The following is a 12,106-nucleotide window of genomic DNA, read 5'->3' as shown; positions in this document are numbered from 1 at the left end:
TTCACGATAATCAGAGATATATTGTTTCTTTTTCGCCTCATCCGTGCACCACGAGGGATAGCCCGTGGCTTCTTGTTTCTGACGTAGATGCATTTTAATGTAACCAGAAAACAACTCGTCAGATTCGCCAGGAAAATCCCATATCTCTGAAATTGCCAAGACCCTGTACCCCTTTTCCAGGGCTTTCATCACCTCAAAAGTGCACCATGTGCCTATGATGGCGCGTTCCTCATCAGAGTGACGGCAGGGTTCCTGCTGGCTCGTTTCCGCACATTTCTGGCACAAAGGGAACATGAGCTTCCCCCTCAGCCTAACCGGTAATACAGGGAAAAAGAGTCCTCTCGGGGGGAGCACTTTCATTTTCACGACACCAAAATAGCAAGACAGGGGCTTAAAGTTCTTGGTGATAATTTCAGGATGCCCCAAAGGATATTTCTTTGTTTTGTTTACATAAGGGTACAGGCTCGTGAAGTCATAATAACATATTTCCTCCCCCTCTTTGGGCTTGTAATAGAGGGTAATGGCATTTGTTCTCCCACCAAACAGCGCATCTCTAGGTTGCAGAGGTTGCGGAGGGTTTATTTCAGATAGAAACGCTTTAAGCGCTGCATCGCCGGCTAACATTGCCCTCCATTCGTGTTCCCAAATGGTAATGATCTCAAATCCCATATCTTTGATCTCATACTCCCTACGCTTGGTCTCATAATAAAGCATACGGTAGGTTGTGTTCCTGAGGGGGTTTATTTCCGTATCCTTGTAACAAATGGGACAGCCGTGATAAAAACACCCGTAAAATTCAAAAGCTATCGGTTTGCCCCCAATCACTGCGTAGCCATCCAGATAATATTCTCCTGCTTGAAATTCTCCCCCTTTCAGAGCGTGTCTGATCTCGATGGATTTTTTATGCTCCAGATACATCAGCCATTGTATAGCCGCAGAGGAAAATCGCTTTTTTATCAAGTCGTAGTTGTCCCATGGTAGAATAGCAATGGCATTGCTTTCTAAAAACATGTATCTAAACATGGCCATTGCGACGCTAGCTATGGTTAAGTATTGAAACGGATCCAGCCCGTCCCTCCCTTCCGATTTAGTCATCTGCAGGATTTCATCCCTGAACAACATACAGGCCTTCCTCAATATTTTTACATCCTGTTGGCAGTAATGCGCTAGCTCTTTCTGGAGATTAAAAATGCTGGTCTTATTTTCCTCATACCACGTGAGAAAATCTTTTTTCTCATCAGGCATCATGGTATCATACCCGTAAAATTTCGGGTGGGGGAGAGGGCCTTGGTAATCCCAGTTTTCAGCAGTGTTAAAAAAGTGGGGAAAATATCCTTTACAGCCCTCAAACCCCAAAGCCTTGGGAAGTTTCCCAAGCTTCATGGGGAGGAAGTTTAAGCTGTCGATAAATTTTAATTTCAATTTTTTAACCGTCACGCACATAAGTTTACCTCCCTGTACAATAAGTTTCACATCCATCCTTTCCTTCACCAGCTGGTTTAAGATAAAGTAGCTATCATACCCCTTTGCATTGTGTGCCAAAAAGGTGAATCCTTTGAACTTTGGGGAGATAAAAGTTGAAATGAAGTCTGAAAGACAGCCTTCGCCCTTAAACTCCCAAGTTTTCCCTTCCTTTGTCCCCATCGCGTATATATAATTGGGAAGGTGAATTCCTGTCTCCTGAGTACACTCAAAGTCAAAAAAGATATACTTGTCTGAAAGTTCAGGTTCCCTAAGAGGGGGAATGTAACAGAGATGGCCAGGTAAAGGAATACTGAGACACTCCAAGCACTTTCGTGGCTTGCATTTGTGTCTTTTAGCGACATAACCCCCACATTCTTCACACAGCCGTTTAGAGAAGCAGTCAATCTCTTTTTTGGCTGCTAACTTTTTATGGATATTTAAACAGGTCCGAGAAGGGCATATCAGTCTGCAGCTTTCACACTGCACCTCCACCTCCCTGGTACACTGCCTCCGTAAACAAAAACGACAGCGAAACCTACAAGTGTGTGTATGAGCATAAGGAGTTCCACAGATGGAGCAGTAATTTCTAGAACCAAAGAATCCTTTCATGTTTAGAATACCATAATAATGTTCATCGTGTAGCAGTAGAAAGTAGGACTTATCATGTATAAGTGGGCCCGATCTGAAAATTTCCCAGCCTTTATCACCATATAGGACAACCCCTATATTCACTTGTAAATACCTTTCAAATCTCCTCAGGTCTGATAGTAGTATTTTTTTATCAGGGGCAATCCCAACTGCTGCATACAGCTGTCTTGCCATCTGTAATAAATGAAAATCAGTATACCCTTGGCCATTTATGATTGCTAAGAGACTCCCCCCAAAGCAAAGGTTGCTGTCCTCATTATTCAGGTCAACAAGGTGTTGTCTTTTCTTTTCTATGATCTTGCTATAAAGGACAGTGCTTAACAGTCTTCGACCCCTTCCACCCCTGTTTCTGATAACAGAAACAATGAGACGCAGCAGACCATGGAGATGAACTTCTGCATTGCTCTGAATGAGATTCCCTATGTTAGCAAAAAATGATGCGGCGTCCAGAGCATTGATGTGTCTCCTCAAGGAGAAGAGGGGGTTATTTAACCCTTCTCCTTCAAGACGCAGTTGTACTAAATCCGAAGGATGTATTTCGCTACGTAATTCTCCCAATAAGTCCTGAATGTTACTGATTATGGCGTGTTCAACCAACAGGGGGTTACTTAAACGCTCCAGGTTTACAAAACGGAAGGAAAAAGTGTATCGGGAGACAGGTAGTCTCTGAGCATGCCATTCCCAGCGACCCTCCCTTTCAAGGTAGACTCTTGGTTCAGGCTCCTCCTCCTCCTCCCCCCCTGTAGTGTTCATGGTGGAATAACCGCTATCGGACACACGGGTTCGATTGGAGGAATACCCACTATCAGAATGGTCTTCAACCATATCAACACCAACATTTGGTGCAGGAACAGGTGACCCCTGGGGGATGGGAGAAAGTCCTATATCATCATCATCCTCTGAATCAGAGGAGTCCTGTGGGAAGCCTGCCCCAAACTGATTCACCCCTGCATCAAGTGGAGAGCTGTGTGGTGTCTGGCTCAGGTCCCCCTGCAGACTCTCAGGATAGATTTGGAAGTTTTTAATATTTTCTTGAAAAGAAACAAGCATCTGTTTGTCAAGCCCCTTGCCCTGAAACAACGAACACCAGTGCTTTTTTAGCTCTGAGTTCCAGTAGCTAAGCTGAGCTGAGAGTTTTCTCTCCTTCTCAATAACAGAATTCATACACTGATTCAATAACCCCCCCAATTCAAAACATTCATCTGGGTCAAGGTTTCTGGTTTTCTTCTGTTTTTTCTTCGGAGCAAAATCTTCAGATTCACTTTCAGACAAGGCAGCAGCAGGAGGACGTTTCCGGTCAAGGGATGGTCTCCCTGTAGGTGTGACAGTTCCTAGAAGGAAAAGGCATAATTTTCTTTTACTGAATGGGGAGACTACATAACTGAAATAGGCAATTTATTATCATAAGAACAGACCATAGGCCCCCACCTAGTCCTACACCCTGTATCTCACACTAGGTAAAAAAAGAGACTCCCTTGCATAGTCCACTTCTAAAATCCTGGCTTGTAACCCCCAGTGGATTTTTTCCCCTCTTAAAGGCATCCAGTCCCAAGGAGTAAAGAAATAATTTTTGGCAAATTTAGTGGATAAATTTATACAAGTGGTTACCTTTCTGGTTGGGAATAGATGCTGCATTAGAAGTGGAGGGCCCTCCATCAGCTTTTATTTGAAGAATATTTTGCACAGGCACAGTATTTCCTGAATGTAGAAAAACTATATTTTAAAATCATTTTCTTTTAAAAATCTGACATTCCTAGGAAAAAAGAGGCATCAGATTACCACACCCCAACCCAATATTAATTTTATTTTTTAGTTTATATAGGGTGGAAATGGAACAGCTGATACCTTTCTGATTCCCCGCTGTTGAGGTACTAGGTCTTGGTGACATGGGAATGTTTCTTTGGACCACATTACCAGGTGCTGGAGGCATTGGCCTTGGATTTCCTGAATGTAGACAAACCAAAATTTAAAAGCGCTAGAAAATAGTGACATAGGATTTTCCATCAAAAATATTCCTATTATGTAATTTATACAGGTAGTTACTTTTTTTGTGACTGTCCAGAGCATGTGGTTTGGACGTGCCAGGCTTTGGACTCAATGGAGATTTTCCTTGGGGTCCACTAACACCTGCTTGACTTTGCACAGACACAGTATTTCCTGAATGTGGAAAAACCAAAATTTTTTTTTTTAAAAAAGGCCTAGGATTACCTCCCCCTGTGCTGGATTTTGGTGACCCTCTAGCAACTAAAAAAGGCCTAGGATTACCTCCCCCTGTGCTGGATTTTGGTGACCCTCTAGCAACTAAAAGGATAAAAGGAAAAAAAAATGTATCGGCATATAATAAATAATAAATAATAAATAATAAAAAAAGATTTTCCTTGTTATTAATCATAAAAAATACCTCTTTTAAAAACGCCCGAACCACCACCACCACCACATCTGGCTGTGAGAGCTGAATCAATAATTCCTTTAGCTGAAATGATCAGAAATTTAATTTTATATTAAATATTTATAAATGGGCAATAAAAAAAAGGGGAGCAATAGCAGAATTTTTACCTCTTTTGAAAAGGGCGGGGGATGATTCTCCTTCAAAACAAAGAAATAAAACAGAAAAAATAATTATGATTATATATAGGATATCCACTTTCATGATTTTTAAATAAAATATGAGGTAACACATACCAGAACTGGAAGCTGAGTATAACCCATCAGAACTGGGTGGGGGGGTTAATCTGGTACTTGAAGGAAGTCCTACAGTTTTTTGTTTTTTTTAAAAAAATAAAAATGAGTAGGATCACTTTACTTATTTTAAAAAGAAACTTAATTAAAAAATATGCACAGTTTTACCTTTTCGAAATATGAAAGTCTTTTTCATACAGTCTGAATTGTCACCTGACTGGCTAGGGGGATCTGAAAAAAAAGAACCATTTTGAATTGCTCAATATTCAGAGGAAATAAAAAAATAAAAATGGAGACTGAACAAATACCTGGTTTAGCAGTTGATTCCTGCAGTGCCCCCAGAAACAGCACTAAATTTGAAACAGAAGAAGACATATAAATGTTTCTTGTAGTTTTAAAAATAATAGAATACTATTATTTAAGATGATTCTCACCATCAGATTCCTGTGAAATATTTGGTTCATCTTCCTCTGACATTCCACCAATCAAACAATTTTTTTTTTTGCACTGTACACCTGGAAAAAAAAGACAACATTTTTTGCCCTATGGCCAAAATTCAAGACAGACCCTTCATCAAATTGACACAAGGGGGCAGTCAAATTCCATGGGAAAAAGCAAAAGTCATGCACCTCACACAAAATTCAACACCTGAAAGAGAGAGAGACAGCTAGGATTTTTTAACTCCTGTCAATATTAGCCCCTGAGCACATACAGAGTGAAAAATACAAACCTTGAATAAAAACAGTCTGACATACAGATTCTGATAGAGAGAAGCAATATTTAATTCTAACAGATTCACACAGGCCCTTGCAGTGTTGGAAAATGCTCAAAACATTCCACCCCCTCCCTCCCAAAAAATCAAGATTTCAAACAATTTGCACTGACCACTTGTAAAGTGTAAAGGCCCACAGGCCCACATTGAATAAGAGAGGCCCCTGCTGACAGCCCCACACCACCCACCCGCCCACCCCTCCACACACACACACACACACACACACACACACACACACACACACACACACACACAGAGGCAAGTTTCACACAGACATGTTGGTTGGCATAGTACATTCATACAAAATTATGCAGCCAGCAATACAGATGTAAGATTTTCTCAGACCAAGAATGCCCCAGAGCACTTGCAGTCTGACATACAGATTCTGACAGAGAGAAGCAATATTTAATTCTAACAGATTCACACAGGCCCTTGCAGTGTTGGAAAATGCTCAAAACATTCCACCCCCTCCCTCCCAAAAAATCAAGATTTCAAACAATTTGCACTGACCACTTGTAAAGTGTAAAGGCCCACAGGCCCACATTGAATAAGAGAGGCCCCTGCTGACAGCCCCACACCACCCACCCGCCCACCCCTCCACACACACACACACACACACACACACACACACACACACACACACACACACAGAGGCAAGTTTCACACAGACATGTTGGTTGGCATAGTACATTCATACAAAATTATGCAGCCAGCAATACAGATGTAAGATTTTCTCAGACCAAGAATGCCCCAGAGCACTTGCAGTCTGACATACAGATTCTGACAGAGAGAAGCAATATTTAATTCTAACAGATTCACACAGGCCCTTGCAGTGTTGGAAAATGCTCAAAACATTCCACCCCCTCCCTCCCAAAAAATCAAGATTTCAAACAATTTGCACTGACCACTTGTAAAGTGTAAAGGCACACAGGCCCACATTGAATAAGAGAGGCCCCTGCTGACAGCCCCACACCACCCACCTGCCCACCCCTCCACACACACACACACACACACACACACACACACACACACAGAGGCAAGTTTCACACAGACATGTTGGTTGGCATAGTACATTCATACAAAATTATGCAGCCAGCAATACAGATGTAAGATTTTCTCAGACCAAGAATGCCCCAGAGCACTTGCAGTCTGACATACAGATTCTGACATAAAAGACATACAGATAGATAGAGAGAAGCAATATTTAATTCTATCAGATTCACACAGACCCTTGCAGTGTTGGAAAATGCTCAAAACATTCCACCCCCTCCCTCCCAAAAAATCAAGATTTCAAACAATTTGCACTGACCACTTGTAAAGTGTAAAGGCCCACAGGCCCACATTGAATAAGAGAGGCCCCTGCTGACAGCCCCACACCACCCACCCGCCCACCCCTCCACACACACACACACACACACACACACACACACACACACACACACACACACAGAGGCAAGTTTCACACAGACATGTTGGTTGGCATAGTACATTCATACAAAATTATGCAGCCAGCAATACAGATGTAAGATTTTCTCAGACCAAGAATGCCCCAGAGCACTTGCAGTCTGACATACAGATTCTGACATAAAAGACATACAGATAGATAGAGAGAAGCAATATTTAATTCTATCAGGTTCACATACAAATTCCAAGGCAAGGAGAGCAATATGCTTACCAAATGAAGTGCAGCCTTCTATTTTTGGAAGATCTACTGACACACACAATAAGGTGTCCCCTTTTATAGGAAAAATCTCTGTACCCTCACATCTGGACATTCCAATTAGTTTTTTCTTCCCAGGCCCATACAATAAACAAAAAATGATGGTAAGTTAGTATGTTTTTATTTTCACACCATAAATCTTAAAAGAAGTCACGTAAAAAACAGACCCCAAATTCTGTTTCACATGTCAAAAAATTTCCAAGTTATTGGAATGCAATCATTCAGGATTAACCCATTGACCTGTATCTGGTTTTTGCACGTGTAAAAAACCACACAGGTCAAAAAATTGATATATTTCGAAGTTAATGGAATGCAATCATTCAGGATTAACCCATTGACCTGTATCTGGTTTTTGCACGTGTAAAAAACCAGACACAGGTCAAAAAATTGATATATTTCGAAGTTAATGGAATGCAATCATTCAGGATTAACCCATTGACCTGTATCTGGTTTTTGCACGTGTAAAAAACCAGACACAGATTCTGATTCCCAGTCTCATGGAATATAAAATAGCTGAAATTGTTTTCCCATATAAAAATGTGTCTGATCAGCTTCTGATTTTCAGTCCTTTTTTTTTTAGTGTAACCCCTATGTGAGCAGGTTCTATTCTCCCATGCCCCCCAAGCCCATGTCTTCTAAAATTCAATTGAAATAAACCCCCCCTTGTAAGCAACAAACACACAAGACCTTGTAAAAAAATTTGATTTTTTATTTCCATACATAGAACAATAAGCAATCCCCTCTCTCACTTGTCTTCTCTCTACTTCTAAAATTCCATTGAAAGCATCATTTCCCTAGTCATGCAAGATCTGCAATTTATTCCTAAACATGCACATTTTTTTTTTAAAATAAGCATTCTCTCTCTCTACTTTTTTTCCCTAGTCATGCAAGATCTGCAATTTATTCCTAAACATGCACATTTTTTTTTAAAATAAGCATTCTCTCTCTCTACTTTTTTTCCCTAGTCATGCAAGATCCATATATTAATATTCCATTCCACTCCATTATTATTCCAATAATATTACATCAGATAAAACCAAAAAGATTTGGCTTTGACCACTCTTTCAACAGAAAAAAGAAAAACACGATCTTGCGGCTGAAGCAGATTAGCAGCTATTTTATGGGGTTCAGATTCAAATTTATATACATGATCCAATAAAGACATAACGTATTCAGGAAATTCCTGCTTCATCTCCAGACAACCTAATGAAAATGCAATACAGATACACGTGTGCAACAGACTTCTAATGTCCAATTTCTTCATAACCCTGCGCAGCATGTCTCGAATAAACTCCTGAGTCCAGTCCAAGCAGACATGGGCGTCCTGGTTTGGGGCCTTTGTTTGACATCCGTCACAGGACACTTCGAGAAATTTTGATACACAATACTTCACTATGGTGAACAAACTTGCTCTCAGCACACTCTTTGTGATTCTCTGCCTTGTCTGTGATGTCAGATTTTTGTTCTGTCTGTCCAGCGGGAGAACCCCTAAAATGTTCCGTAGCGTTTTGAAAGCGTCTTGGTTCACATCCTTCTTTGGAATAGCCTACAAAAAAACACAAATAAGTATTTTTTGATTTTACATTTCAGGCAACACACTCACGTATGCACTCAAGCAAGTGATTTACCTCTGCTTCAGTTTCTCTAGGTACAGGTGGCTCTTCCATTGCAAATTGGTAAACCAGGTTCAAAGATGGAAACGGTAACACATCATCCTCTTCATCTTCATAACGCCTACATTTTTGCTTCTTCTTCATAGGTGCCTGCGGTAGGCTTTGAGAATCAGTGGGCCTGTCTGGGGTCTCTGATTCATCGCAGCTCTCCATCTTGAGCAGTTTGCGAACGTAGTTTTGAGAATCCACGGGTCTGACTGGTGTCTCCCCCCCCTCAGAAGGCGGCACGTTCTCCTTCTCTTCTTCGGGGCTCTCCATCTTGACCACCACCATAGTGTGATTTTCACTCTCCTCCCCGGCAGGGGATTCGCACTCCAACTGGGGAGTCTCGGTCTCAGAAGGCGAAGCGGGTGAGCTTTTCAGAGGGGAGGCCATGGCAGAAACAGCAGCAACAGCAAAAGGCTGAACAGGTTTCTCCCTCCCCCCCCCCAAAGGACCTGTGCCTTAAATACAAGGACATGTCCGGACCTGTTCCCACTCCCCCTTTTTTCCCATTGGCTCCACACGGTGGTCTGAGAGCTATGAAACCTGCGCCTATTGGTCGGCGACGATGGGGCAAGTTGTTTGAGTGGTCACATGAACCCCTTTCCCACACTTTATTAGTGGGTTCCTTTTCCCGCCAAACCAAATGTCGGGGAGCTACAAAACCCTTCCCTAGCGGTCGAGGGGAACGGGGCGAGTTGTTTGAGTGGTCACATGAACCCCTTTCCCACACTTTATTGGCGGGCTCCTTTTCCCGCCAAACCAAATGTCGGGGTGCTACAAAACCCTTCCCTAGCGGTCGAGGGGAACGGGGCGAGTTGTTTGAGTGGTCACATGAACCCCTTTCCCACACTTTTATTGACGGGTTCCTTTTCCCGCCAAACCAAATGTCGGGGTGCCCCAAAAACCCTCCCCAGTGGTGGGGGGCAGTGGGGGGAGTTGTTTGAGGGGTCACTTGAACCCCCTTAGGGGGCGGGATTTCCAGTAAAAAGGGGCGGGACTTTCAGCTGTCAAAATAGTTTGACATAAGGTATGTACTTCCTACTACTCAGATTGCACCAACGTTGCAAGGTACATCCTTCTCATGTACCTGAAGATAGATAAATACCAACCTGTTTGGTTTTCTGAATACCAAACTGTTTTCTGAAAACTGGGAATCTCTGAAGAGCCATGAATACCAACCAACAAGCTTTTCGCATTTAGGGGTGGTAATCCAGGCTGGCTTTCCCCAGATACTGTCACTGACTGAAGCTTCTTCTGAGACAAAAATTCTCACCAAAGAATATTTGGCCTTGCATTTGGGGCGATGGAAAAAATATGATAAATATGTGCATCACCTTAAAAACAATGGCATGCCCTTTTCATCCAAATGGTTGCTTTGTTCACTTCACTGATTGTATGTCTCAATCATGTCCCCCCTCAGGCACCTCTTTTCTAGGCTGAAGAGGCCCAAATGTCTTAGCCTTTCCTCATAAGGAAGGTGCCCCAGCACCTACAAGGGAGCTACAAGAAGGGGCTACATTATAAAAATGGGACCTGTAAGAGGGGAGCGCATTATAAAAGTTGCATATACAAGAGGGGAGTGCATTATAAATTGGGACATACAAGGGGGAGTAATAACTATAAATCTCTTTATTGTATTGAAAAATACTAGTCATTAGATTTTGTATTTCATTGTACCTCTTTTACATTACTGTGGAAAAGACACAAAGATGACTATTTACTGTTGGGCAGGATTTTCTGCTAGGGAGGGCACCAGCCCAAGTCTTGCCTATAGCACCAAATTGGCTAGGGCAGGCCCTGGGAAAATAAATTAGTATTTAATTTAAATGTATTTTATTTTAGCTCTTTTGTTTTTTATATGTAATCCTAAATTTAAGATTATGGTGATCTTGTAACATTAAGATATGTTACATATTGTTTTCTCTGTAGCAGTTCATTCATTTCAAAAATGCAACACACTATAGTTTTTTTATACATAGCATAAAGGTAAAAAAATAAATATATATATGCAGTGTTATCTTCATTTTAGATGTCAAAAGGGTTTTGTGGCTCCCGAGGTTTTCTTTTCTCCAGAAAACGGGTCCAAATGGCTCTTTGAATGTTTAAGGTTGCCGACCCCTGGTATAGGGGATTGGAGAGGTGGGGGGAGAGCATACCAGGGCATTCTGGGGTGGCCAAAGGGTGGGCTGTTGGGCAGAATAAGCCCAGCCCTTAGGCCATATCCTAACCCCTCCTTCTGAGTAGCCTGCTGTTACACCAGGCTACTTGGATCTGCGCCAAAGATACGGAGTCCAATCCTATGCATGTCCACTCCCATTATAATCAATGGGGCTTACTCCCAGGAAAGTGTGGATTGGATTGTAGCCTTACCTGGCGCAGATCCAAGTAGTTCCATTGAGATGGTTGGGGCATTACTTAGGGGAAGGATATAAATATCCCCAAGTTGTGCTGGATCCACCTCCAACCCGATGGCCTGCCTATTCCAGCACAGGTTAGGATTGGGCTGTCTGTAAAAAGAGATCAGGGTCAGCTTGTGCATGAAGCTGGCTGAAGGGTGTCCAGCATCCCACAGCTGCCCATTGGCCCCTTCCAGCTTGCAGCTCAGAGAGCAGCTTGATTCCCCTCTCCACTGCTGTGCCTGCTTGCTGCGGGCTGAAGGAAAAGAGGGAAGCAGAAAACCCCAAACACCCTTGTGCTGCTTTGGCCGTCTGGCAGCTCAACAAAGTAGTTGGGTAGGCAGGGAGAGGCAGAGTGTATACTGATCCCACCCTCTTCCCTGTAGCTGCAGTGCAGCCTCCCTTCCTCTGTGTTGGTCCATCCTGCTTATTTTAAACAGGTTCAAGGTGGTGGTGGCCCCCCTCTTCAGGCAACTCTGTATCTTCCCCTGGGCCTTGCAAAGGTGCACCAGTATCCTCTAGTATGGTAGAACCTTTTCAAGAGTCACAGATCGTTATGATTACTTGTTTTTTTAATGACCTGATGAGAATCAAACATTGGAGCAGCGTACATTTTCTTTTTGATTTTAAAGGTGAAATGATTTGATTTTCAGTTATTGTGGCTCTTTTCTTTGGTGCTGATTTAGCTCACCATTTTCCCTGAAGAATTGCCAATTAGTAATTTGCTTGGAATGGGTTAGGTGGAATCATGATACCTGTAGTGTTAAAA

General features: G+C 42.3%; 1 protein-coding gene across 1 annotated transcript; it reads right to left on the bottom strand.

Annotated features, from left to right (window-relative positions):
- Positions 1-2,720: 2,720 nt before the first annotated feature.
- On the bottom strand, positions 2,721-9,927 carry LOC136636019 (uncharacterized; the record flags this gene model as incomplete). The annotated part of the gene is made up of 12 exons (XM_066611059.1): positions 8,912-9,927; positions 7,239-8,829; positions 5,226-5,306; positions 5,100-5,141; positions 4,960-5,022; positions 4,795-4,863; positions 4,669-4,698; positions 4,514-4,579; positions 4,156-4,269; positions 3,958-4,056; positions 3,721-3,810; positions 2,721-3,443 (listed from the first exon to the last, which is right to left on the bottom strand). Coding segments are annotated over exons 2-12 (1,477 nt in total), but the record flags the coding sequence as incomplete, so codon positions are not given.
- Between the last annotated feature and the right edge of the window lie 2,179 nt (positions 9,928-12,106).

This window comes from Tiliqua scincoides, unplaced genomic scaffold (assembly GCF_035046505.1).
Source record: "Tiliqua scincoides isolate rTilSci1 unplaced genomic scaffold, rTilSci1.hap2 HAP2_SCAFFOLD_55, whole genome shotgun sequence".
Classification (NCBI taxonomy): domain Eukaryota; kingdom Metazoa; phylum Chordata; class Lepidosauria; order Squamata; family Scincidae; genus Tiliqua; species Tiliqua scincoides.
This window is presented reverse-complemented; position numbering and strand designations above follow the sequence as displayed.